The 26,742-nt window shown below is 44.2% G+C and overlaps 1 protein-coding gene across 1 annotated transcript; it reads left to right on the forward strand.

Annotated features, from left to right (window-relative positions):
- Positions 1-775: 775 nt before the first annotated feature.
- opn4b (opsin 4b) lies at positions 776-26,276 on the forward strand. The gene is made up of 10 exons (XM_067245103.1): positions 776-925; positions 7,234-7,370; positions 9,192-9,325; positions 12,908-13,111; positions 14,807-14,978; positions 16,574-16,735; positions 16,837-16,944; positions 17,715-17,893; positions 18,465-18,664; positions 26,100-26,276. The coding sequence occupies exons 1-10, from the start codon at positions 776-778 to the stop codon at positions 26,274-26,276; spliced, it is 1,623 nt and encodes a 540-aa protein (XP_067101204.1).
- The last annotated feature ends 466 nt before the right edge of the window (positions 26,277-26,742 follow it).

Raw genomic sequence — 26,742 nt, forward strand, 5'->3', positions numbered from 1 at the left:
CCTGTTAGTGTTGTGACTATTTATTTAGTCTAGACTTAGACTAAATTTAGACTTATTTGAGTTTAAGATCCTTTTGATATTTGAAACATATTACACATTCATACGCACAAATATACACAGGAACACGCACATGCATGAAGCACATACACACAACATACAAAGGCGAGAGTTTGGGACAATGGTGACATTGAAATCACTCCATTGATTTTTGTAGGTGTTTGTGGTGACGATTATAAACTCGCAGCTGTGAACAGAGAAACAGATGGAGATAGACAGAGAAAGAGGCAAAGAATAAAAGTGGCTGGCAAGAAAGAAAGAATAAAGGGCGTAAAGAGAGAAACTGTCCGTTTTTTCTATAAGTTCTCAACCCCTCGAGGTCACGCAATTCACACATCCACACTGACATGCATTGTCGTAGGGAAGTGAGGAAGAGAGTTAAAGAGAGAGAGAGAGAGAGAGAGAGAGAGAGAGAGAGAGAGAGAGAGAGAGAGAGAGAGAGAGAGAGAGAGAGAGAGAGAGAGAGAGAGAGAGAGAGAGAGAGAGAGAGAGAGAGAGAGAGAGAGAGAGAGAGAGAGAGAGAGAGAGAGGGGAAGCGAGAGAGGGAGCAGAATTCGCATTCCCTCTGGGCCAGTAGCCTAGGCTTGTGTGTGAATGACAGACAGGGTTCTGATGCAGAGGCTCGAGGACTAAAGCTGAAATTTGGCAGCTTTTGATCCCCCTTGTTTCTCAACTATATGGTTTTCTTCCTTGAACATTTTATTAAGCATTATCGAAAATGGACTTGCGCCCTCTTGTCAGCACGAGCATCCCTACACCGGACCCGACTCCTGCCGCTGTGACCGGAGCCCTGGAGACGCGCGCGCCCTGGAACATCAGCGCTGTGAGTGTGCACCGACTGATGGAACTGCCGCCTGAAACCACCTCCGTAAGTAACGAAACATTTCATGCATGTTTTGCTAACCTTGTGTAGAGAACGTGCATAACTGCTCCACTGCTAACTCAGATCTAAACTCGTATTATTGCCATACGAAAAAAAGGAACCTTTTCGTGCTGCATGTGTTGTAGAAAATTAGCTATTTTTTTCAAGGTTTATACATATAAATACTTTTTTTAATGAACGGTTGATCAATGGTTGATCACAGCACTGCCGCTGTGTGACACATCTCCGTGGCTCATTCAGCGCTGGTCATGAATGAACACGAGACGCGGGAATTCCCAAATCGTCCTGGAGCGCACCTCTTACAAGCTTGTGAAGTAGCCTGACATAGAGACGAGCGTGTCTCATTTCGCGTCTATTATTCCTGGCTTTCGAGACTAAAGTGTCTTGTTACCGGAAAAGGCAATTCCCGTGCGGTTTGAATAGATACCGTTAATTACCTAGTCACATGCACCGGCGGGTGCGTATGTATAGGCGTGCATTTTGTATGTGAGAAAGAATGTGTTCGCACGCCCCCTCAGACCTTCGACTTTATAAACGTAACACATTACTTCCCATAAGAATTTGTACTTCTAATAGAGATACACCAGTGACTAAAGGAACATCATGCTGTCGCAGGCTTGCCCTAATAAAGCAGTATCCAGTGTCAGGGTTAGAGTGGAACAATAGAGGACTAACATCTGTGTTGTCATACTGGGGCAAGATGTGGTTCTCTGGTCTCAAGTCTGAAGCTGAAAACTACAGTTTGGTTTCGCGCACGGAGCACCAAGTACAATCTCTCGTCTCCACAAAGCACTGGACACATTACGAAGCCCAAAAGAACAGCCTCTCAAGTTTCCAGTCTCCCTCAACCCTGAGGCATGTGTCCACTCTGCACCATCAGGCAAACGGCTGAAGAGGGAATGCTGTTTGGGTTTATCTCTGATGAGCCTGCAATTGCTGTTTCCCAGAGGCCAGATACCTCAGCTGGTTGACTGATGCAGGGATTTATGCGTGTCTGGTGCTGGCTTGTTCTGTGTGATGTACCAGTCAGGATGTGGAGGGATAGGGAGGAGAGGTGCAGAGAGGAGCAGAGAGGAGCAGAGAGGGGCAGAGAGGAGCAGAGAGGGGCAGAGAGGGGCAGAGAGGGGCAGAGAGGGGCAGAGCGGCTGCGATGGGTGATGTCAGACTGGACCTGTGGTGCTTGGTTGAGTTTGATTCTATATTGTTGGTTCTATAAACTGAAGCTGGGAGGCAGTGCATGTTTGTCTGGTGATAGTTAGACGGCTAGGGGGCTTTATTCCTCCAGCCTGAATCTGGCCACCCCCCTTCCTCCCCCTCCTCCTCCTTCTTACCTTCTCTTTCTTCCTCCTCTTCCTGTCTCCATTTCCTCCTCCCTGCTTTCTCCCCACTTACCTCGTCATTGTCAGCTTCATTCCAGTTTTCACTTCCTGATGTGATGTTCTCTCAACGATTTACATTTATATTACGCACTGACCAAGACTAGCGCACACACACATGTTCGCTCATGCCACCTCACGTTCAGCAGGCTTGTGCACCCACATGTGTAAAAAGACACACACACGCGTACGCACAGACACACCGTCCTCTTATTAGATGTGTAAACCACGGCGATGTGTCAACCTCACTCGGTGACTGCCATTGATCAGCCTCCTTAAAGGCAAGCAGACAGCTGTGGAGAAAGCCCAGAGAGACAGATTGGGTTGAGAGGAAGGCAATGGGATGGGAGGGGGGAGGGGTAGATGAGGGGGTGAGAGGCAGGGGAGGGTGCTATACCTTGACTGGGATTGAACACATCAGTTGAACTGCTGTCAACAGGGACTCGGATGTTTACTGATGTTCTGCTGACGTCTGACCGACCTTGTTCCTCGTAGTGCAACACACACTCACACACATGCTTATACACACACATACTGTACATGTGTGTATTACTGGCTTCATATGCATGTTAATTAGGGGGCCAGCCCTTGTCTGGTCAGGCTCTAGTGTTCCACTGGGCATCCAGGTCTCTGGGCTCCCAATCACTCTCTTTCTGCTCCCTCATTCACACACTCACTCCATCCATCACCTGTCTCCTCTCTTTGCATACTTCACTCTTGTTCTTGATATCAAAGTTAACCACAGCAGAACAGAGGAGACCGCTGTGGGACAATCACAAGGTTACACACACACACACACACACACAGACACAGACACAGACACAGACACAGACACAGACACAGACACAGACAGACACACACACACACACACACACACACACACACAGGGATTAAAAGGAAATGGGTGAGTTCCGGCTTTACTATGAGTTAGTACCTAAGATTGGGAATGACAGAGGAAAGCTTTCAAGCAACTTGCCCAGTGAGTGAGTATGTGGGGGTGTTTGTGAGCTAGGTTTGCTCATGCAGACATGGGGACTGAGTGTGCGTCAACTTTTGAGGTAGAAATAAGAAATCAGGAGAGACAAGAGAAAAGGAAATATGGAGAGAGATAAAGAGAGAAGGGGGGAGAGAAAGAGAGAGCGAAAGGGACAGGGAGGGAGGTAAAGAGATGGAGATAAAGAGAGAGACAGCGAGAGATACAACTAAATAAAGGATACAGGTCAGTGTGATCCACTCTTACACACGAAAACCCTGTTCAGTTCTGAGAAGGATGAGGAACCAGGAATGTCACGCATGTCACCCCTGACCCTGAAGGAGGACAGTGTGGAGTCTGGAGGAGGAGGACAGTGTGGAGTCTGGAGGAGGAGCAGGACAGGGTGGAGTCTGGAGGAGGACAGTGTGGAGTCTGGAGGAGGAGCAGGACAGTGTGGAGCCTGGAGGAGGAGGACAGTGTGGAGTCTGGAGGAGGAGGACAGTGTGGAGTCTGGAGGAGGAGGACAGTGTGGAGTCTGGAGGAGGAGCAGGACAGTGTGGAGTCTGGAGGAGGAGGAGGACAGTGTGGAGCCTGGAGGAGGACAGTGTGGAGTCTGGAGGAGGAGGAGGACAGTGTGGAGTCTGGAGGAGGAAGAGGACAGTGTGGAGCCTGGAGGAGGACAGTGTGGAGTCTGGAGGAGGAAGAGGACAGTGTGGAGTCTGGAGGAGGAGGACAGTGTGGAGTCTGGAGGAGGAAGAGGACAGTGTGGAGTCTGGAGGAGGAGGACAGTGTGGAGTCTGGAGGAGGACAGTGTGGAGTCTGGAGGAGGAGGACAGTGTGGAGTCTGGAGGAGGAGGACAGTGTGGAGTCTGGAGGAGGACAGTGTGGAGTCTGGAGGAGGAGGACAGTGTGGAGTCTGGAGGAGGACAGTGTGGAGTCTGGAGGAGGAGGACAGTGTGGAGTCTGGAGGAGGAGGACAGTGTGGAGTCTGGAGGAGGAGGACAGTGTGGAGTCTGGAGGAGGAGGACAGGAGGAGGACAGTGTGGAGTCTGGAGGAGGAGGACAGTGAGGAGTCTGGAGGAGGAGGACAGTGTGGAGTCTGGAGGAGGAGCAGGAAAACCTTTTATCCTGTTGCTCTTCTTCTGGTAAACTGATGCTGGTCTACTCGTCTATCCCCACCCCTCGCTCCTCGGCTTGTGGCAACGGCCCCAGTGGATGTTGGTGGTATTGGATTTCCAATTAGGTGCCCGACTCGTCCGGTCGGTTTTATTCTATTAACTCCAGTCAACTTATCCAAAACTATCTCCCTCAAAAAAAATTTTTATATTCTCGAACCTCACACACACACACACACACACACACACACAGACAGACACAGACACAGACAGACACACACACACACACACACACACACACACACACACACACACAGGGATTAAAAGGAAGGAAATGGGTGAGTTCCGGCTTTACTATGAGTTAGTACCTAAGATTGGGAATGACAGAGGAAAGCTTTCAAGCAACTTGCCCAGTGAGTGAGTATGTGGGGAGAAAGGGCTTCATAATCTACTCTGCTGTAGCCAGTTTTACAAATGGTTGCACACATACATGACGTTTGTTTATAGAGTTTATTCCGTTATTCCAATTTTGTAATGAATGTTATTATGTTCATGGCATGACAAACGTAATTATAGTCTAATATAATTACTGATATTGCGGCATGTTAAAGCATCATTACAGATTGTTGACATGTTCTTCTGGAGCAAGGACGAAGATGAATAAATCATGTCTGATAACCATAATATTGTTATGGTTATGCAAAGTTATGTCAGTTAACACCACAATGATGGCATTAACAATAACTGTAAGCTAGTAATAGTAAAGCAACACTCATCATCATTACAGACATCCCAGGGACGCAATCAGGACGCGCGATATGCACCTGTTTCGACCATAAATGACCATTTCACAATCTCGCGCTCGCTCTAAATACAAAGTCCCCGAATTCCGGGAGATCGTATAGCATTTGCGGGCGTCCGGGAGCCGCTATTGAAATGCGGGACACTCCCGGAACTTCCGGGAGACTTGGGATGTCTGTCATTATATATATAGCTCATTTAACTTAGCTTTCTTTGCCGAGCTAGAACAACGAAGAAGCCAGATTTTCAAGTTTACAGTTTCTTTAATCCGATACAATACTTAAGCAGTCATACTAAAAACACGAAGCAAAAATAACAATGTATATGTTGTGAGTGAGTCGTATATATGGAACGTATGTTCCATCTAGAATAGGCTTATATTACTAAAAACCAAGTAAATGGAATACTATACAATGATAGCATTGATTTTGATTGAGTTTGCATCATGTAGCTAGCCTGACGTTGTCATACTCATAATTCTAGTCAGAATATGAGTCTGATACCGCTCCGTTGGGCTTTGAGTATGGGGCGTGTTTCAACCGAACCCGGACAAAAAATGCCTCTTCGCTCAATTGGATAGACCTACAACCAATCAGAGCAACGTAGTATGTGACGAATCCCGTAGGAAGGACGGCAAAAACATATTTTCGATTGACAAATGCCTTGATCGCGTTTCTCTGTTCCTCTTTCAAAATTAATGCGCTGTCGATGTGTCTTCTAAAACAGACTCGATGGCAAAATCTACACATTTCAGCTCTCCAGCGGCAGCCATGTTTGTTGAAAACAAATTCAACCCAAGCGCTCTTTGGTGACGTGGTTGATTACGTTACTGTTGATCATCTGTCCATCATTGTATAAAGCCCGCCCTGACAATTTTATTGGTACGAACAGCTCTTGTTCGGGCATAGTTTTTCCCGAACCGAGCGACTCCAGACTAGCCTGACGTTGTCATAATCATAATTCTAGTCAGAATATGAGTCTGATACCGCTCCGTTGGGCTGTGAGTATGGGGCGTGTTTCAACCGAACCCGGAAAAAAAATGCCTCTTCGCTCAATTGGATAGACCTACAACCAATCAGAGCAACGTAGTATGTTCTTTGTTGAAAACAAATTCAAACCAAGCGCTCTTTGGTGACGTGGTTGATTACGTTACTGTTGATCATCTGTCCATCATCGTATAAAGCCCGCCTTGACAATTTTATTGGTCCGAACAGCTCTTGTTCGGGCATAGTTTTTCCCCAACCGAGCGACCCCAGACCCAACTTCCCGACCAAAAGATTTTGTGGGTGGGGCTAAGTTCGGCTGGCACCCAGGCTATCATGTAGCCTATCTGATACTTAATCAGGCTTACCCCATTCTGCAAGTTTTCTGACTCTACTGCAATGCCTTAGCTCACACGCTCGCGACAGGTTGTCCCAAAGTATGGAGCTCGGAGCAAGGCGAGCCACTGTTCTGCGCAAGACCGGACGAGCCGGAACTGGAAAGATGGCGCGGTCCATTTCGCGCTCTCGCTTCCCTCACTGCGCCACTGAGCACTTTCCATAGAAATGAATGGGGACGCCATCTTTAAAGAGCAGGCTCACTGTGTCTACAGTCCCTGTAAGACCCTGTTTAAAATTACAACATCACCTTTAGCTCTCGAAAAAAAAACACATTTACATAAACAATGGGTCCTATTGTCTTGCCTTGCAATGCTATTGGATAAATGTGGTCTTTCAAAAAAAGGGAGGGATATAAGTCTATGAATCAGACAACTCTAAACTCTAAACTGTTGCTATTTTTAGTTAGAACCGTCATTGATGGGTAGAATATTTCAGTTCATTGCCTTCATCTTCTTGTGGGTGACAAAAAGTGCTGAGATCAATCCCGATCCCCATGTGCTCTCTGCACATGTGCATGGGTGCTTCATTTTCCATTGAATCGCTTTGAGCATGTTTGACCATCCTTCACCACTTTTGAGCCCAAATCCACCAAAATCTTGCTAGCATCACACTTAACCCCCTTCCCTACTCTTTCACGTTGTGCTAGGTTTCCATGGTGACCAGACGTGTCTTCCCCACGGTGGATGTTCCTGACCACGCTCACTACACCATTGGTTCAGTCATCCTGGCGGTGGGCATCACAGGCATGCTGGGAAACTTCCTGGTCATGTATGCTTTCTGCAGGTAGGAGGCTGCAGACATTTGACATCACAGGACGGGCCTCCATGAGGATGTTATAACAATGGCACCAGCCTTCATAAAGGTGTTACAACCAAGTTATTAGCATTCACATAGTGGTGTTACAACACAAATATTAATCCATAAAGGTGTTATTTAAGGGATAATACACTCTGAGGTATGCAAGATGCAGGGTCTAGTTACCTGTAAAGTGCATTATTTTTCAACAACAGCAAACCTCAAATTGTCTTATCCCACTTATATCATGGCCACTTGCCAAAGATGTAAAGTGCCATTCAATTTGTATTTGTTTAATTAAACTCTGCCAAGAAAAATTGTCACTTTATTTGTTATCTGGTTGCTAGGCATGACAAATAATGATCAGTAACTGAACTTTTAAGGGAAAGTATCCACAATTTTTTCTTCCAGTGGATAGACGACCCATAGATACGAGGTGCTAGTAAAGTCAGACTGTAGGAACTAAAGGTCTCAACTGGAAAGTTGTAAAGACCTCTAGCTATATTCATTTACAAACTTGTAAACATTTTAAGCTGCAAAAGTAATTTCCAGCTAACTAGTTATGCCAGCCAGTTTTGCCGAAGAATACATTTAAAGCTTATTCACGTTATATAGGCACATGGTCACTTAGCAGATGATCATCTTCGTATCGCCATTGCAGTGCAGATACTAAAGTACCATATGAGCAGTGTTGAGTGGCAATGCTGGCATAGCACTTTAAATCTGATTGTTTCCCTTGCTTCAAGGGCTTTCTTTATGGATGAATTGCTGGCTAGGTAACTAACAGCAAGACAATATAATGTGGATATGCAGTGAATTGTACTGATAATCCATGTGGATGGGCAGTCATATTGAATTGTGATGTGTGATGAAGCTCTAGCCATGCGGTGGTTGACAAACATACACAACCCCAGCCAATCAGAATTGAGTATTCACCTAGGCCATGGTATAATAATATGCATATATAAACTAATGCTGTCAGTTTAATGCGTTATTAACGGCGTTAATGCAAACCCATTTTAACAGCGTCAATTTTTTTATCGCGCGATTAACGTTATTTTTGGCCAAGCAAACTTTGTCGTTTTTTTCACATGCTGTTGCAGCAACTACTGAAGTTAGAAAAACTACAACACCACACCGGATCTAGCTAGACCGGAAACAAACAGGCACGCCACGCCACACGCACTTGTTTGGGCTTGCGAGCCAGCTAAAGAGTAGTAGGCTAACGTTACGTTTTGAGTGGATAGCGAGCGCGAGATGCCGAAATGGATGCCAACAAAATTCTGAATGGAACATTTACTTTAAAAAAGTTGCCATATGGTTCCATTGACAAGGGTTAGGGTTAGCCCTACACACAGATCACTTTGTGTGATCTGTGTGTTTTGTCGTTGTGAACTGAGCTATCATCGCAGCACGTCCAGTCTGAAATACCACTTGATGGCCAAGCAGTAAAGCACACAGCTGATGCGAATTCTCCGCCCCCTCGTCAAAGCCAGGCGATTGCAATGTTGTTTTCAATTAAAAAAAAAAACATTTGCACTAAGCAATCCGATCCACTTTTCCATGTTGATAAGAAAATATATAAAAATAATGGGACAAAAAGAAATCAATGGACATTTAGAATAGCGAGTCGCGAGTTAACTATGACATTAATGCGATTAATCGCGATTAAATATTTTAATCGTTTGACAGCACTAATATAAACCTTTATATAGTGGTGTCATAACCCAGATATTGCCCTTCCTATAGTACTGTTATAACCCAGACATTACCTCCATGGATGGTGTGTCCGTGTCTGTCTGTGTTTAGGAGCAAGAGTCTGCGTACTCCTGCCAACATGTTCATCATCAACCTGGCAGTGACGGACTTCCTCATGTGTGTGACCCAGACACCTATCTTCTTTACCACCAGTATGCACAAAAGATGGATCTTTGGGGAGAAAGGTAACTGAATCACACACACACACACACACTCACACACACACACACACACACACACAAACACACACACACACACACACGGTGATAGATGTAAACATGCAGAGACACATCTGACACCAACACCTAATTCCTGGGTCCTAACACCATCTGAAACTTTAGCAACATTACCAACAAGAACATTGTTAGAGGCAGGTTTTTATCATTGTCTTGATCATGCACTGGATATCATACACCCTCACACACACGCACAGCCTCTGTCCAGTGGAGTGGTATGGACGAACATGTGGGCATTCCCCCCCCCATTCCGGCTCAGTGCTTTTCTAATGAAACCCTGGTGTGCTCCAGTGCTCGTGAGCGTAGCACACAGCCCTGCTGCTGCCTGGGCCTGGTGGAGATGACCTGGTTGTCCCTCTGCACTGGACTGTGGATCTTTCATGTGACTTCAGAGACTCTCTGTCTCTCTCTCCCTCTCCCTCCCTCTTTCTCTGTCTCTCTGTGTGTGTCTCTCTCTCTCTCTGTCTCTCCTTCCCACTACCTGTCTCTGTATCTCTCTGTCTCTCTCCCTCTCTGTCTCTGTCTCTCTCTCTCTCTGTCTCTCCTTCCCTCTATCTCTCTGTCTCTCTCTCTCTGTCTCTCCCTCTCTCCCCCCCCCCCCCCCTCTCTCTCTCATTACCCTCTCCCCAAGCCCCTTCACTCTCTGATAATGGTAGTGTTTGTTAGTGCATCGTTTACCAACCACTGTGTTTTGGCCCTCAAGTAACATTATAATCAGGTTCATTGATCAGTGATTCTTGGAAGCGCTTACTGTTCCCCGTTTTAACCCAGTTCCCAGGCTCTCTCACACACACAAACTCACACACACATGTTCTCTGCATTTTACTGGCTGATATTTATTGTCCTCTTTATGATCAAACATAATTACTGTAATGACATACCTGACAACGCAGGGTGGGGGAGAAGAATAAGTGTGTGGGTTATATTTATTAGTCTGTCCCTATAGTTGTATGTTATGTTTTGTATTACACTCTGTCTGATCTTGTGTGTGTTCATGTTAGCATGTTTAAGCTCTTCTCATACAACCCCAATTCCCCAAAAGTTGGGACGCTGTGTAAAATGAAAATATACGGAATGCAATGATTTGCAAATCTCAAACACTCATGTGTCATTCACAATCGATAATTGTAGACAATGTTTAAACTTAGGAAATTTACAATTTTAAAGACAAAATAAGGTAATTTGGAATTTGAAGTAAAAATGAGCAGAGGTTCACCAATCGGCGAAAACCTGCATCTACATATTGTTGAACCATTTCGGAATAATATTCCTTAATGTAAAATTGTGAAGACTTTGAATATCTCATCATCTACAGTACATAATATAACAAAATAAATCTGAGAATTTTAAGAGATCTCTGTGTAAGGGACAAGGGGAAAATAAATACTGCATTCCTGTGTTCTTCAGGCACTGCATGAAAAAAAGGCATGATTCTGTAATGGAAATCATTGTATGCACTCAGAAACACCTCCAGAACTCATTGTCTGTGAACACAGTTTGCCGTTCCATCCACAAACACAGGTTAAAGCTCTATCATGCAAAGAAGAACGCACATGTGAACATGATCCAGAAACACTGCCATTTTCTCTGGGCCAAAACTAATTTAAAATGGACTGAGGCAAAGTGGCAAAACTGTTCTGTGACAAAGACTAAAGTGACTAAAGAGAGAGGGACCATCCGGCTTGCTATCAGCGCTCAGTTCAGAAGCCTGCATCTCTGATGGTATGAGGGTGCATTAGTGCCTATAGAATGGTCAGTTTGCACATCTGGAAAAGCACCATCAATGCTGAAAGGTATATACAGGTTTTAGAGCAACATTTGCTTCCATCCAGACAACGTTTTTTTCAGGGAAGGCCTTGCATATTCCAGCAAGACAATGCTAAACCCACATCCTGTATCTGTTACAACAGCATGGCTTCGTAGTAAAAGAGTCCGGGTGCTGAACTAGCCTGCCTGCAGTCCAGAACTTTCACCAGTTAAAAACATTTGGTGGATCATGAAACATAAAATATGACAAAGACCCAGCACCGTTGACCAGCAAGAATACTGTATCAGACACAACAGGGACAACATTCCTCTCCCACAACTCCAGCAACTGGTCTCCTCAGTACCCAGACAGGTACAGACTGTTGTTAAAAGAAGAGGGGCTGCTACACAGTGGTAAACACAATTACATCATTTTTTCCTTAGAATTGTACATTTAATCAGTTAAAACATTTGATATGTTTTCTACGTTCTATTGTGAATAGCATATGGGTTTGTGAGATTTGCAAATCATTGTATTCTGTTTTTTTATTTTATTTTACACAACGTCCCAACTTTTTAGAAATTAGGGTTGTACATTATGGATATGATGGAGGGAGGATTTTTCTGCAAGGAAAACAAAGAGAGACCCATGTAACCCAATAACCCTGATAATAACCCTGATGATGACCCTGATGATGACCCTGATAATAACCCTGACGATGACCAGATGGGGGGGCATGTGGTGACTCTGCAGGAGTGGATCAAGTGGTCGGGTTTGTTAAAATGAATAATCCATGATCCTAATCCCCAAATTACTTATTTTCTTCTCTCTATCTTTCACTCTCTCTTTCTCCCTCTCCATCTCGATTACCCTCTCTTTCTCCTCCCTCTCACTTTCCCTCTCCCTTATCTTTACTCTAACCCCGCATCCCTCTTTTCGTCTGGCCTTCTCTCTCCTTCTGTTTTTTTTTCTAACCCTCACCCAACCCTCACCTTCAATAAACCCTCACCCAACCCTCACCTTCAATAAACCCTCACCCAACCCTCACCTTAAATAAACCCTCACCCAACCCTCACCTTCAATAAACCCTCTCCCTCACCCAACCCTCACCAATAAACCCTCACCCAACCCTCACCTTCAATAAACCCTCACCCAACCTTCACCTTCAATAAACCCTCACCCAACCCTAACCCTTCAATAAACCCTCACCCAACACTCACCTTCAATAAACCCTCACCCAACCGTCACCCAACCCTCACCTTCAATAAACCCTCACCCAACCCTCACCTTCAATAAACCCTCACCCAACCCTCACTCAACCCTCACCTTCAATAAACCCTCACCCAACCCTCACCCAACCCTCACCTTCAATAAACCTTCACCCAACCCTCACCTTCAATAAACCCTCACTCAACCCTCACCTTCAATAAACCCTCACCCAACCCTCACTCAACCCTCACCTTCAATAAACCCTCACCCAACCCTCACCCAACCCTCACCTTCAATAAACCCTCACTCAACCCTCACCTTCAATAAACCCTCACCCAACCCTCACCCAACCCTCACCTTCAATAAACCCTCACTCAACCCTCACCTTCAATAAACCCTCACCCAACCCTCACCCAATCCTCACCTTCAATAAACCCTCACCCAACCCTCACCTTCAATAAACCCTCACCCAACCATCACCTTCAATAAACCCTCACCCAACCCTCACCCAACCATCACCTTCAATAAACCCTCACCCAACCCACACCCAACGTCTCCCACATGTCCCTTCCCAGGCTGTGAATTGTATGCGTTCTGCGGTGCCTTGTTTGGGATCTGCAGTATGATCACGCTGATGGTGATTGCTGTGGACCGGTACGTGGTGATCACCCGGCCGCTGGCCTCCATGGGGGTCATGTCTCGCCGCAGGGCTCTCATCATCCTGGCTGCTGCCTGGCTCTACTCCACCGGCTGGAGCCTGCCTCCCTTCTTTGGTTGGAGTGGGTACACACGCTCTCTCTCACACACACGCATACATACACACTCACTCACACACACAAACTTTACATTCATCCTTTACAGTAAAATGTGAATATAATACAGTTTTTTCCAATCGACTTGACACATTTCTCCTACTGCTCTCAAAACAGTTAACATGATGATCTGAACACTTTGAAATTGTCCTAAACAGATTGTAAATGTTCTTTCATTTCATACAAATTACAAATCACATGCATCATTGCTCAAATGTTTTCACGGTAGTTCATACAGTTAACCAAAACTTTTATGTATCAGGAAAATACCATGGCAGTTCTTTCTATTGGTCTTGCAAAAATCACACACACAAAATAAAAACATTTTACATACAAAATAAACAAACTCAGTTATCCGTTAAATTCTCAGTTGCACATGGTATGGTTTGATTGATTGATATTAATGTATATCTGATGAGTTAGTAATACACACAACACAAAAAACGCACATGTCCTAACTGTTTACACACAATGGTCTGATAGTAATCGCAAAAACTATAAAAGGGGGAAAGAAAATCCACAAAGAAGAAGAAGAATGAGAAGGGGAAAGGGAAGAGCTGTAAGAGTGAGAAGTGGTTGTCAGGGTAGAGGAGGAAGAGGGAGCAAGAGGGAAGGAGAGGAACAGTTGAAGAGGTAGAAAGAGATGACCGGAGAGGAGTAGAAGGTATAAGAAGAGGAGAAGGAGGAAGAAGAGTTGAGGATGTAGGAAGAGGAGAAGAGGGAGGAGTAGATAGTAGCAATGGTGTCATGGCAGGAACAGGAGAAGAAAAGAAGACACGGACAGAGAGGGAGGGGTGTAAGAGGAGGGAGGAGAGGGAGAAGGATAGAGTATAGACGTGTTTCAAATGAAAGGAGAGCCACCCTTATGACCATGTCATTCAAGGACAGTTCATTGATTGATTCCATGATTGCAGTACATTTATTTACTTATGTGTTTATTTACGTAATTCTTATATTGGGGGAGGAAAACGGGTTGTTATACAACAAAACCTCATTACATAAAGAACTTAATTTAAAAACATGTATTTTCATTCATTTATTTGTGTATCTACAGCTGAATTTGTTTTCAAATCAACAAAGAACACACTTGTAGTTTTTATGTTAGTATTTATTTTTACTTATATGTAATGAATACATTCCTAGAATAAAATGCAGCGCTTCATTGTGCAGTGAAGATTGAACAACAGCTCTGGAAAACATTAAGAGACCACTGCACCTTTTTCTTTTCTTTTCATAAACGTTGAAAAGGAACATTTTGAGTGAGGAACAGAAGGGTTTAAAAGGAAACAAAAAGGTGCAGTGGTCTCTTATTTTTTTCCAGAGCTGTATTTTGCCAACATAAGAGTGTGTTTAATTTGCTGTCAACTGTTTTGAGAGCAGTTACCTGAGTTTGGAGAAATATGTCAAATCGATCGAGAAAAACTGTAATGTATTTATTTTCTCAGATGTGTACTGAAAGTGTGTATGTATTTGTGTATGCTGTTTGTATGTGTGCCTATGTGTGTGTGTGTGTATGAATGCGTACGTCCTGTTTGTATGTGTGTACGTGTGCCTATGTGTGTGTGTGTATGCATGTGTGTGGGCGTGTGTGTGTGTACGTGTCTATGTGTACATGTGCCTCTGTGCGTGTGTGTGCATGTGTGTGTGTGGGACCTGGTGCAGGTGCGTATGTTCCAGAGGGCTTGCTGACCTCCTGTTCTTGGGATTACATGACCTTCACCCCCCTGGTGCGCTCCTACACCATGCTGCTGTTCACCTTCGTCTTCTTCATCCCCCTCTTCATCATCATCCTCTGCTACTGCTGCATCTTCAGGGCCATCCGACGCACCACCAAGTGAGAACACACACACATACAGCAAACACTCTCACACACACACGCACACAACCACACACATAATGCAAACACACACACATACAACCAAACACATACAGCAAACACACACAGACACTTTTACACACAAACACACTGCAAACACATGAGTGCCAACATACACACACACATATGGTTAGGGATGGGGATCGTTAATTTTTATCAATACCATTTTCGAACATATAGCAGCACCCACACAACACTTTATGTAAACAAGATTACTGAACAACATTTATAACAATAACTTAAGTAAAACAGATGTCAAATAGAACAAGGGAAACGTGTTGCTCTCAGGACGAGGCTGGATAAAAGGAGCACATCCTGTATCCTGGCTCTGGCTAAATCTACAATTGTCCACTACATATGTACTATCCACAACCTGGATGAGTAACTAGTATAAATGACTGTGATTGGTTGGTTGACAAAAAGTGACATTGACAAGCCGTCAATGTTCAAGACTCTATGAAAAGTTTAACACGTTTCAACAAAAGGCACCTGATATAGCTAAATGACCAGCTAACCAAACCCAAACCTTCCTTATCTCATCCCTATTTTGTTCTGTCTCTGTTATTGTTCATCAAGATGCTTAAGCAGCCCACAGAGCCATGCTCCCAGTGACTATGTTTTGAATGATCAGCAGCGGGGCGGGGGTGGCTAGTCTTTACTCACACACTGACTGTGCTCGTAAAAAAAAAATCCAGTTTGCGCACGCATCAAATATTAGGGGCATATGCAAGTAAAATAGTTTATAGTAAGCACGTTGAGGTGCTTATTCATTGCATTAGTGTTCCCCCCCTTACAAGAAATGATCTTCGAACATATATTACACGTTGCTTCGTCCTTATCTTTGGCTTTATTAAAATGTAGCCACGCCTTTGACCGCTTAGTACGTTCAGCCATCGTAGCTAGCAAAAAAATTAGAAATGAAGCGAAGTAGGGCGTGAGCCAATTAAATTATTCTTCTTTTAGTTTAAAGGCGGTTGACAGGCCATTCAATTGAATTTAGTCATTTTATTAGACAATCGATGTATGTTTGTGCACTAGTGATTTGATTTATAAATTACATGACTTGTCTCTCGAGACATTTGGAACCGGGTCCTTACAGAACAGGGTATCGATCCCCATCCCATATGGTACAATAAAAAATGCAAACCACACACACATATACTATGCACACACGCACACAAACACTTGCGGATGAATAATTTTCAATTAGATGGAAATTGGATGGATGGATTAGACAGATGCTATACAATGCTGATTTGACTGAATGTCGATTTAGGCTTTCGGTGAAACTCATACATTGATCTTCTGCCACAACTGACAAGTCAATGTGTGCATGCTTGTGAGACTGTTTGTGTGTTGTGTGTGTGCGGGTGTGTGTATGTATGAGTTTATGTGTGTGTATGCGTGTGTGTATGTGTGTGTGCGTGTACGTATCTATGTGTGTGTGTTTATATGTGTGTGTATGCGTGTGTGTATGTGTGTGTGCGTGTACGTATCTATGTGTGTGTGTTTATATGTGTGTGTGTGTATGCGTGTGTGTGTGTGTGTTCCAGAGCGGTTGGGAAGATTAATGGGTTGAACAGTCGGGACTCGGTGAAGAGGATAAACAAGATGAACAGTGAGTGGAAGATGGCTCGCATCGCCCTCATTGTCATCCTGCTCTACGTCATCTCCTGGGCCCCCTACTCCTGTGTGGCTCTCACTGCGTTCTCTGGGTGAGTGGCTGGGCCTGCCTCCCTCCTCCCCCCCTCCCCCCTCCCCACTCCCCCCCCTCCCCCCTCCCATGTGATCTGTTCTAACTCTGCCATCTTCACAGGTACGCTGACATGCTGACTCCTTACATGAACTCTGTTCCTGCTGTGATAGCCAAAGCCTCAGCTATTCACAACCCCATCATCTACGCAATCACACACCCTAAATACAGGTACACACACACACACACACACACAGTCCTGTACACGAGCAAACCTCACCTCTGTAGACCGGTGCTGCTAAACAGGTTGAAGTGTAGAAGTGCATGGTCTACAAAAAGGAAAACGTGCTATGATCTAGGGGTGTGTCCAGAGCAGCCATCTTCACAGCCCTGCATGGAAGTCAGCTAGAAGACATCCCAAATCAAGAAACACTTTCAGTAACGGTCCCACCAGCCTTTAAAATCTAGAAACCAGGTACACCAGGCATTCTTGAATAACAGATACGTTTTTCATAAAACAGCACCTACTCTACAATTGTCCATTCTCCACTTAAACTGTACATAGTTAGAGATTTAGCATTTGTGATTTTTGCTAGGGCACGTTTATGTTGGGCATGCTGTGATATTAGTCATCTCATTGGTCCTCATAACTGTGGTTAACACAACAAGGTTGTGTTCTACACCAGTGCTCACACACACGCCACCACACAGACTGTACATGTGAGCAAGCTCAAAGAGGCCCATCAATAAGCAACGCTCCAAACACTCAATGACAAACAGTGCCCAGAGGCGGCTTAAACAGTCACTCTGCCGGTGGACAGTACAGATCGATACCAGAGACAGATGGTACCACAGCATCTCCACCTCGTTCAATAGGATTCATGCTCTCTCTCTCTCATTCTCTCTCTCTTTCCCTCTCTATCATCTATCTCTCATCTGTCGTTCTCTCCTGTTTGCTTGTGTCTTTGTGTCTCTCTCTCTTTACCTCTCCCTCCCCCCAGGGCAGCCATCAGTAGGTATGTCCCCTACCTGGGGGTGTTGCTGTGTGTTCCTAGGAGGGACCGCTTCAGCAGCAGCAGCTTCCAGTCCACCCGACAATCAACCATCACCAGCCAATCGTCAGAGTACTACCGCCCCCCCAAGCCTCGCCTTTCCTCGCAGTCCGACAGTGAAACAGTGCGTAAAACACTCCTTCTCTTGGCATCTGTCCCTCTTACTGAAACACTCCTTCTCCTTGTCTCTGTCCATCTTACTGAAACACTCCTTCTCCTTGTCTCTGTCCATCTTACTGAAACACTCCTTCTACTTGTCTCTGTCCCTCTTACAGAAACACTCCTTCTACTTGTCTCTGTCCCTCTGACTGAAACACTCCTTCTCCTTGTCTCTGTCCCTCTGACTGAAACACTCCTTCTACTTGTCTCTGTCCGTCTTACTGAAACACTCCTTCTACTTGTCTCTGTCCCTCTGACTGAAACACTCCTTCTCCTTGTCTCTGTCCCTCCATTCTGCTGACCAACATCGCTCAATTCTGCGTTTGTGTCTGTGTTTGTGTTTGTGTATATGTGTATGTGTCTGTGAGTGTCTCTGTGTGTGTGTGTGTGTGTGTGTGTGTGTGTGTGTGTGTGTGTGTCTGAGTGTGTGGTTTATGTGTGTTTCTGTGTGTGCGTGGTGTATGTGTGTTAATGTGTGTGTGTGTGTATGTGTGTATGTGCTTTTATGTGTGTGTTAATGTGTGTGCGTGTGTGTGTGAGGGGTCTCTCAGGGTGTAACAGACACAGAGGCAGACCTCTCCGCTCGGACAGAAGTTCATCAAATGTCCAGTGATGTCACCCAGGCCCGCCCCTCCAAGTCCCAGAACTTGAGGTTAAAAGGTCATGATTCCGGGGTCTTCCAGAGAGCTGCCTCCCAGGAGCCTTCCGACCCCTCTATCTGTCACCTGCAGCAGATCACTGTGAGTGTTCAGCACTGGAACCCTCTCTATGCGTGTTGCATATCATCAATCTCACATAGGACCATTGAGGCCCATTGGGTCCATATCCAGTAATCTTGTAGTTGGAGTACCTTATCTACAGGATTCATCACTACCATCAGTGTAGTGTTTTAACTGACTGTGTGGGTGTGTATATATGTGTGTGTGTGTGTGTGTGTGGGTGTGTGTGTGTGTGTGTGTGTGTGTGTGTGTGCGTGCGTGCGTGCGTGCGTGCGTGCGTGCGTGCGTGTGTGTGTGTGTGTGTGTGTGTGTGTGTGTGTGTGTGTGTGCGTGCGTGTGTTTCTAGGCCATAACAGAGTCGGGGGATGTCTCAGAGACCAGCTTAACTGATGACCTCCCAGCCACAGTAAGCAGCCTGCTCCAGCAGCACACACCACACATCTGTTCAGCTGCACCTACACAGCTCCTGTTTACATCTGGAACATTCTGGAACATTTTGCTGACTCTTTTATCCAAAGTCACATACAAATAGTACATTTAGAAAGTACAGCAGCAGATCAAGTATCAGAAGTGCCTAGTTGTTACAGTATTTCCATGGTAGCAGTATTTCCATGGTAGCAGAATTTCAGCACACAAGTGGTCATCAGACTAGACATAAAACATATAATCTAAGACTGTGTTTTTGAGTTTTGATTTATTAAAATAGAAGCATCAAAAAGGAGCAAAAGGTAGAACAGAGAATGGGCTGGATAAACAAGAGAGCACTTCAAGGACAGAGTACAAACGAAACTCTACTTGTGAACAAAACACACATGATGATCAGAGTCTTACCTTTTTCTACTCCTAATATATACAGTATTACATATTACTACTAATACAAGTTACTACTAATATATGTTACTCCTAATACAGTATTAATACTGATACATATTACTACTAATAAATCAAATCATCAAATTGGGGGGGTGGGGGTGGGTTGGTGGTAAGTACTACAGGCTCTTACACTGTGTCAGTATATTGCTTGTCTTGTTGTGTTTTGGCCTCTAGAGGTCCTCATGCCCGGCTTACCCAGCTTGTAATTAATGTTATTAGGTTCACCTGGGTCTCGTTCACCTGGGTCTTGTTCACCTGGGTCTCGTTCAGCTGTGTATATTTAAGTGACTCTGTCTCATAGCTTCCTTGCTTGGTGTTTAGTGATGGGGGAAACGAAGCTTTCCGAAGCAACAAGCTATTTGAAACAATTGTGTCAAAAAAGTATTGCTTTTTCAAAGCGTTCGATACATCTTCTCCATAGGGACATCTGCTGTTCAGTATGGCGACTGTATCGAGAGATCTAAGGAATCGAGTGACGTCTGTGCTTCTGTACACCTACTCTCTCACATCTCTCATGTGTATCTATCTCTGTCTATCTAGCTCTGGCAATCTATCTGTATCTCTGGCTCTGTCAATGAATGTATTCTATAACGTCCGTAAATAGGCCAATGTCTCCTCTCTATAACCTACGAATATTAGTGATTTCTGATGTCTTTTTAAGCGTTTGAATAAAACGCAGTTTGTCTCAGATGCTCGTGTGACGTCTGAAACTTCGGACGTCACTTCGACACTTCGACAGGTGATCACATGGTTTTTGCCCATTTGAAGCCACGCTCGACACAGTACCAATTGTTTCGAAAGGTCGATACCGCTTCCTGAGCACTGTATCGAGCGTAACATCACTATTATTTTGTGGGTTTTCTCCTCTGGAGTTGTTTGTTTAAAGATTTTTTGAATTTCTGGAATACTTTTGTGGAATGCCCTTTTGGACTGGTTTTATTTTTGAGAACTACTTTTTGCTGTTCTTTGCTCCAGCTGTGGATTATTGCTAGACCTCCTATTAAAACGTATTCTGCATCTCAAATTCTCCTAAGTGCGTCTTACTGATGGGTTTACCATCCTCCAGTGGCTCAAGGATTGTGAGTCCAACTCTCATAACATAGACCGGAGTTCGAGTCCCGGCTCTGACACACTGCTTAAATTGGACACACGCAAACATTTGGTTTCTTATATACTACAACAATACGTGGGAAGATCCCAAATCAAACAGGTCGAATCTGGAGCAGACGCCATGTTGTCAGAGCAATCAGCTGCACTTGCACTGGTGACGTCACTACACCTCCAAGGCAACATATCAACAACATCAATTCGTCTTCTGTCTGCTTCAGATGCTTTTTTAAAACGCGAAGCGATTGCAGGGCGTTTGCGGACCTGTGCAGAAACCATATTTGGTTGTTTTAGTTTTTTTTAGGCAACTTAGGCTACTTTGTTGCCAAGCAGATGCTACGTTGTTAAGGTCAATGGCTACATCTCCAAGGCAACCGCTTGTTGCTAGGTCCATAAAACCGTTTATTTACCTCTGCGAACATTCGGGAGGTATATAAACGGTATTATTAACTTTTGAGAACGTCTTCTGGACCAATAGGAACAGCGTATTGGTCCAATTATTACACTAGTATATAAGAAACACAGTTATCGAAATAGATAGTAGTGTTGCTAAAGCCTGGACTAACATAAACATCTTCTTTTTCTTTTACAGTTGAGTGACGTCACAATGGACAATTTGAAGGGTTGTAAAAGGACCCCCTCCATCATTGTCACCTCCACATCTAGCCCCTCCTTCCTACACCAGGGTTCCCGTGACAACCAAACCCCCAGACTGTCCAAAAGCTTTGTCATAAGTAGGTCCGGGCCTGTAGCCAGGAAGCCTGTTGAGGTTGTGCGTCTGGAGACAATGTTGCCGTGTGTTGGCAGTGATGCACATTTAAACACGGATAGTGTATAAGTGCACCACGCGTGTGTGTCTGTCTAAGTGTGTGAGAGAAATAGTGTGATACTCTTCTCAACCAGCATGTTATTTAATATGATCTCACACATGCGTGTGCAGGGTCGTGGTTTTGTACATATGAGTGTGTGAGTCAAAGCTTTAGTTATATTGAGAATTGTGATCGTTTGGTAAGAGCTTTGTCTGTGATAATGGTGATTTTGTGTTTGTGTGTGTGTGGGTGTGTGTGTGTGTGTGTGTGGACTGTCGGTGTCAGGTCTTTGAGATATGAAAAAGGGCACAGATGAGTGGTCTTGGTCCCTACTCTTATACAACCTCATTCCAGTGCCACATCACAAGATATGATGCAGAGCGTGTGTTTGTGCTTTCAGGGTCAGTGAGATATGACTTACTTTAGGAGGCTGGAAAACAGTGCCTTGCAAAAGTATCCACTCTTTCAAACTATTTTCTTAGTACAAAACAAATTGTATTTATTGTAGATGTAATCAAACAGGTGAATGCTTGCATACATGAGATATGTCTCTATTTTAATCTCAATGGATTTGCAAAGATTTTTAACTACGCAATATGTTTTAACTTTGTCAGAGTGGGTCTTCATTTTGTAAAAGTAGAATGAAGACTGAAAGGTGATTTCTTTGAATACTTTTGCAAGGCAAAGGTCTTTTGTATCACTCTGAGCAATTAGATTGGAATTATTAGTTCAAATCCCAGTTGTGACAGAAGGATTAAACGGTCAGACAGGTGTTTTGTATTGGACGATTCTCTTGTTTCTTGTTTTGTACTGTCTGGTGTAAATATAAACAAATGAAAATGTTTATTGAAATCTTATTGTAATTCCGAATGTCATTACAGTGAAATAGTTTTATTGATTAATGTCAATACAGACAAATAAACTGACAGACTTTTAAAAATCCGTATTTGTTAAGATGTACACAAAATGTTTACAAAGATATTAAATGAAATTATAATATATGGAAATGAATCAAATGTATTTAAATGAGTTCGTAATTTTATGTAGATTCATGAATGTATACAATGTGTCATTGTGTTGTTTTTATATATTTTTCTAAATAAAAGTGTAACTTTCTAATGTGTCTTTTGCCACTAGATGTCTTACACTTGTCTCCCACAACCTGTACTAACCTGTAGTAACACCACACCTTTACTAACCTGTAGTAACAGCAGACCTGTAAAAACCTGTAGTGACACCACACCTGTAGTAACCTATACTAACCGGTAGTAACACCACACCTGTAGTAATAACAGTAACACCAGACCTGTAGTAACGACAGTAACACCAGACCTGTAGAAACCTGTAGTGACACCATGCCTGTAGTAACCTGTAGTAACACCAGACCTGTAGTAACCTGTAGTAACACCACACCTATAGTAACCTGTAGTAACACCAAGCCTGTTACACAACGCCTGTAGTGACGACAGTAACACCAGACCTGTAGTAACCCTAGTAACCTGTAATAACACCAAGCATGTAGTAACCTGAAGTAATAAAACACCTGTAGTAACAACAGTAACACCACACCTTTAGTAACAACAGTAACAGTGCGTGTCCACTGCAGCGACGCGAATCGCTTGCCATCGCTCGCCTTCCCACAGTTCACCATGCTCAAGGGCGTTTCAAACAGATGAATGTAGAATGTAGTTCTCTAAAATCACTGTTGTAGTTCTCATGGCCAAGTGTGCAGACTTGGGGTTACGTAGTTGCAACATCGATCAAAATACAACTTGTATACAAAATACAAAACTGCTTAATAGACATACACGTTGACGTGTAAAAAACGTTTTACTATATTCCTCAGTCTCTGCTAATCTGTCGATACGATAGTGAGTTCCAGCCGGGCTACAGTAGCTAGCTAGCTAGTTACTACAGTACGAAGTTACGTAATGTCACTAGACTGAATTAGAAAGTACAAGCACCAACAACTTCGGCAACCTTGCGCCATGCATCGTTTTTTTATTATTAACATCTCTGTACAAATACAGCTATGTATCGTACAGGACTGGGTAAGCAGCCACACAAACGATTAGTTTCTCCTCCACCTTGAAACCTATAAAGCTAGAAATGTTTACCATGGTTGCTACGTTACGAGAAACAAGAAAACACTCCGATTGGCCATCGCTAGCGAAAATCGCTCCTCATTTGCATAAAGTTGAGAAAATCTCAACTCTGTCGCGTCGCGTCGCTACCCACAATGCACCACGCAAGCGATTCGCCTGGCTCCATAGAAAATGAATGGAAAACATGTTGTCGCTCGCATCGCGTCGCTGCAGTGGACACGCACTGTAACACCAAGCCTGTTACACAACGCCTGTAGTGAGGACAGTAACACCAAGACTGTAGTCCCCTGTAGTAACACCACACCTGTAGTAACAACAGTAACACCAGACCTGTAGTAACGACAGTAACACCAGACCTGTAGTAACGACAGTAACACCAGACCTGTAGAAACCTGTAGTGAAAACACGCCTGTAGTAACCTGTAGTAACACCAGACCTTAACCTGTAGTAATCCCAGACCTGTAGTAACCTGTAGTAAAACCAGACCTGTAGTAACCTGTAGTAAGTAAGTAAGTAAGTAAGACTTTATTTATATAGCACTTTTCATACAAGAATTGCTGCTCAAAGTGCTTTACATAAAATCAACAAAAACAATAATACAAGTGTTGATCTAAAACATATAACAAACTAGCCGCACTCTATCTGCGGTCTCTCAAATCCGTCTTAGATCCGAGCTGCCACTTGCAGTTTCTAATACACAAACATGACAATGGGGTAGACAGACAAGGTTGAGGGAGAAATTTCAGCATAACTTGAAGAGAGAGAGGAGAAAAAAAGGCAACCCCCAGACTGTGCTCCTAGAGGAGTACAGTGTGGGAACAGGAAAAAACACCTCAGCACATAGGCACATACATTTTACAACATTACAGAAATTCATGACTTGCAACGGGGATGGAGGTAAGCCAGCGCAACAAGCAGCCATCTGGTCCTGCAGCCATGATAGGCGCTGGTCACAGACCCGCCTGTCACACTGGGGGAACGAAGCAGGCGAAGGCGTTGGATGGGGGTGGGGGGGTGCGTGCATATCGGTTATATGTGAAAGTTAGCGTATGAGTAGGCCTGGGTTGTCACCATCGCCTAGGCCACAATCAGACAGTTCTCAGTTCGCAGATTGTATTGCCATGGACACAGCCTTGATCAGGTCCCAGACAGAGACAGCAATCCTCAGGTGTCTGTTGGAAGGGGGTAGGGAATGCAAGAGAGTCTCTCTGCAGCGCTGGTGTTACTACGCGTAGTAACACCAGACCTGTAGTAACCTGTAGTAACACCACGCCTGTAGTAACCTGTAGTAACACCAGACCTGTAGTAACCTGTAGTAACACCACACTTCTAGTAACCTGTAATAACACCAAGCCTGTAGTAACCTGAAGTAATAAAACACCTGTAGTGACAACAGTAACACCACACCTTTAGTAACAACAGTAACACCAAGCCTGTTACACAACGCCTGTAGTGACGACGGGAACACCAGACCTGTAGTAACGACAGTAACACCAGACCTGTAGAAACCTGTAGTGACACCAGACCTTAACCTGTAGTAACACCAGACCTGTAGTAACCTGTAGTAACACCAGACCTGTAGTAACAACAGTAAAACCAGACCTGTAGAACGACAGTAACACCAGACCTGTAGTAACAACAGTAACACCAAGCCTGTAGTAACAAGACGCCTGTAGTGACGACAGTAACACCACACCTGTAGTAACGACAGTTACACCAAGCCTGTAGTCCCCTGTAGTAACACCGCACCTGGCTAAGGCGAACGCTAGCGGTTGGTTATGGCAGATCAGAGTGACTCTGGGCAGATCCAATAGTTTTAAACTTCAACAGAGTACCCGCCTACAAGGAAGTCAACGCTTGTCAATGGAGCGACGCCAGACTCTCTGTACAAATGAAATGTACGAGATTCTGGTTAGGACCAGGCTAACTGATTTCATGATGCAAGCAGAAATTGAAGCACTTGCTTCTCTCGCAACAAACAACGGTGGTGACGAAGACCAACACTCGCAGCCATATTTGTGAGAAATGTTTTCTTATGTTGGAGTGAAACATTCTTCGGACCGGATGAAGTGCCTCTTATGCTTACCGAAAAGCTACTGAAATATTGGCATTCAAAAACTCCCGAATCCAACCTCAGGAAACACATTTAGGGAAAATTAAGACTAAGCTGCAACGTTGATGTTCAGTAGGCTGATCATATTGAGCATAAACATAAATATTTTCAACATAATTCCTTGTCTTTGGTCATGGTGGCCACAGCACTTAAAAGAATAAACTTAATAATTCTCAAAATTCTGACCCTTTGCTTTTTTATTAACAGCATTTACTTGTACTTTTACTTTCAATACTTAAGTACATTTAATATCAGAAAATTAATTTTGATACTTAAGTACAGTAATTATCAGTTACTTTAAGACTTTTACTCAAGTAGTATTCTAATAGATGACTTTCAGTTTTACTGGAGTAATATTCCAGTAAGGTATCTTTACTTTTCCTCAAGTATGGCTTTTGGGTACTTTATACACCACTGGTTTTAAATACCTCGGTGTGACCATCACACAGAACCTGTCCTGGTCACTTCACATCCACAGAACTGTGAAGGCCAGACAGCGTCTCTTCCACCTCAGACGCGTGAGAGACTTGAAGCTCCCCCTCAAGGTGCTCATGAACATTTACAGCTGCACCATCCAGAGCATCTGGAGTGGGAGTATCACCACCTGGCAACATTCTGGTGTTTAACACACCCCCTTTAACACTTTAGCCTCCTCTAGTGGTAGTTGTTGGTAGGCTGTGTTGTGTGTGTCCATGTGTGTTGTATGTGTGTGTGTGTTTGTCTGTATAATCCCAGCCCAGCGGCCGTGTACTGTTTCCCAATCCCCTCCAGAACTGTGTGGACACACTACCTCTAGTACTCAACAGACACACACACGAGCACATCCACATATGTGTGCATCACAACACACACATGTATTGCACACACACACACACACTTGTCTGTGCACATTTAGATGATGCTGATGACACATGTTCCTTTCTAGCCTCCACTGTCACAGTACACTGTTACTGTCTCTCTCTCCCTCTCTCCCTCTCTCCCTCTCTCCCTCTCTCCCTCTCTCCCTCTCTCCCTCTCTCTCTTTGATGACATGGTATTAGTGCAGAAATGTTTTCCATCCCTCTCTCAGATAACTCTATGAGATCATTCTGC

This window comes from Osmerus mordax, chromosome 10, assembly GCF_038355195.1.
Source record: "Osmerus mordax isolate fOsmMor3 chromosome 10, fOsmMor3.pri, whole genome shotgun sequence".
Lineage (NCBI taxonomy): Eukaryota > Metazoa > Chordata > Actinopteri > Osmeriformes > Osmeridae > Osmerus > Osmerus mordax.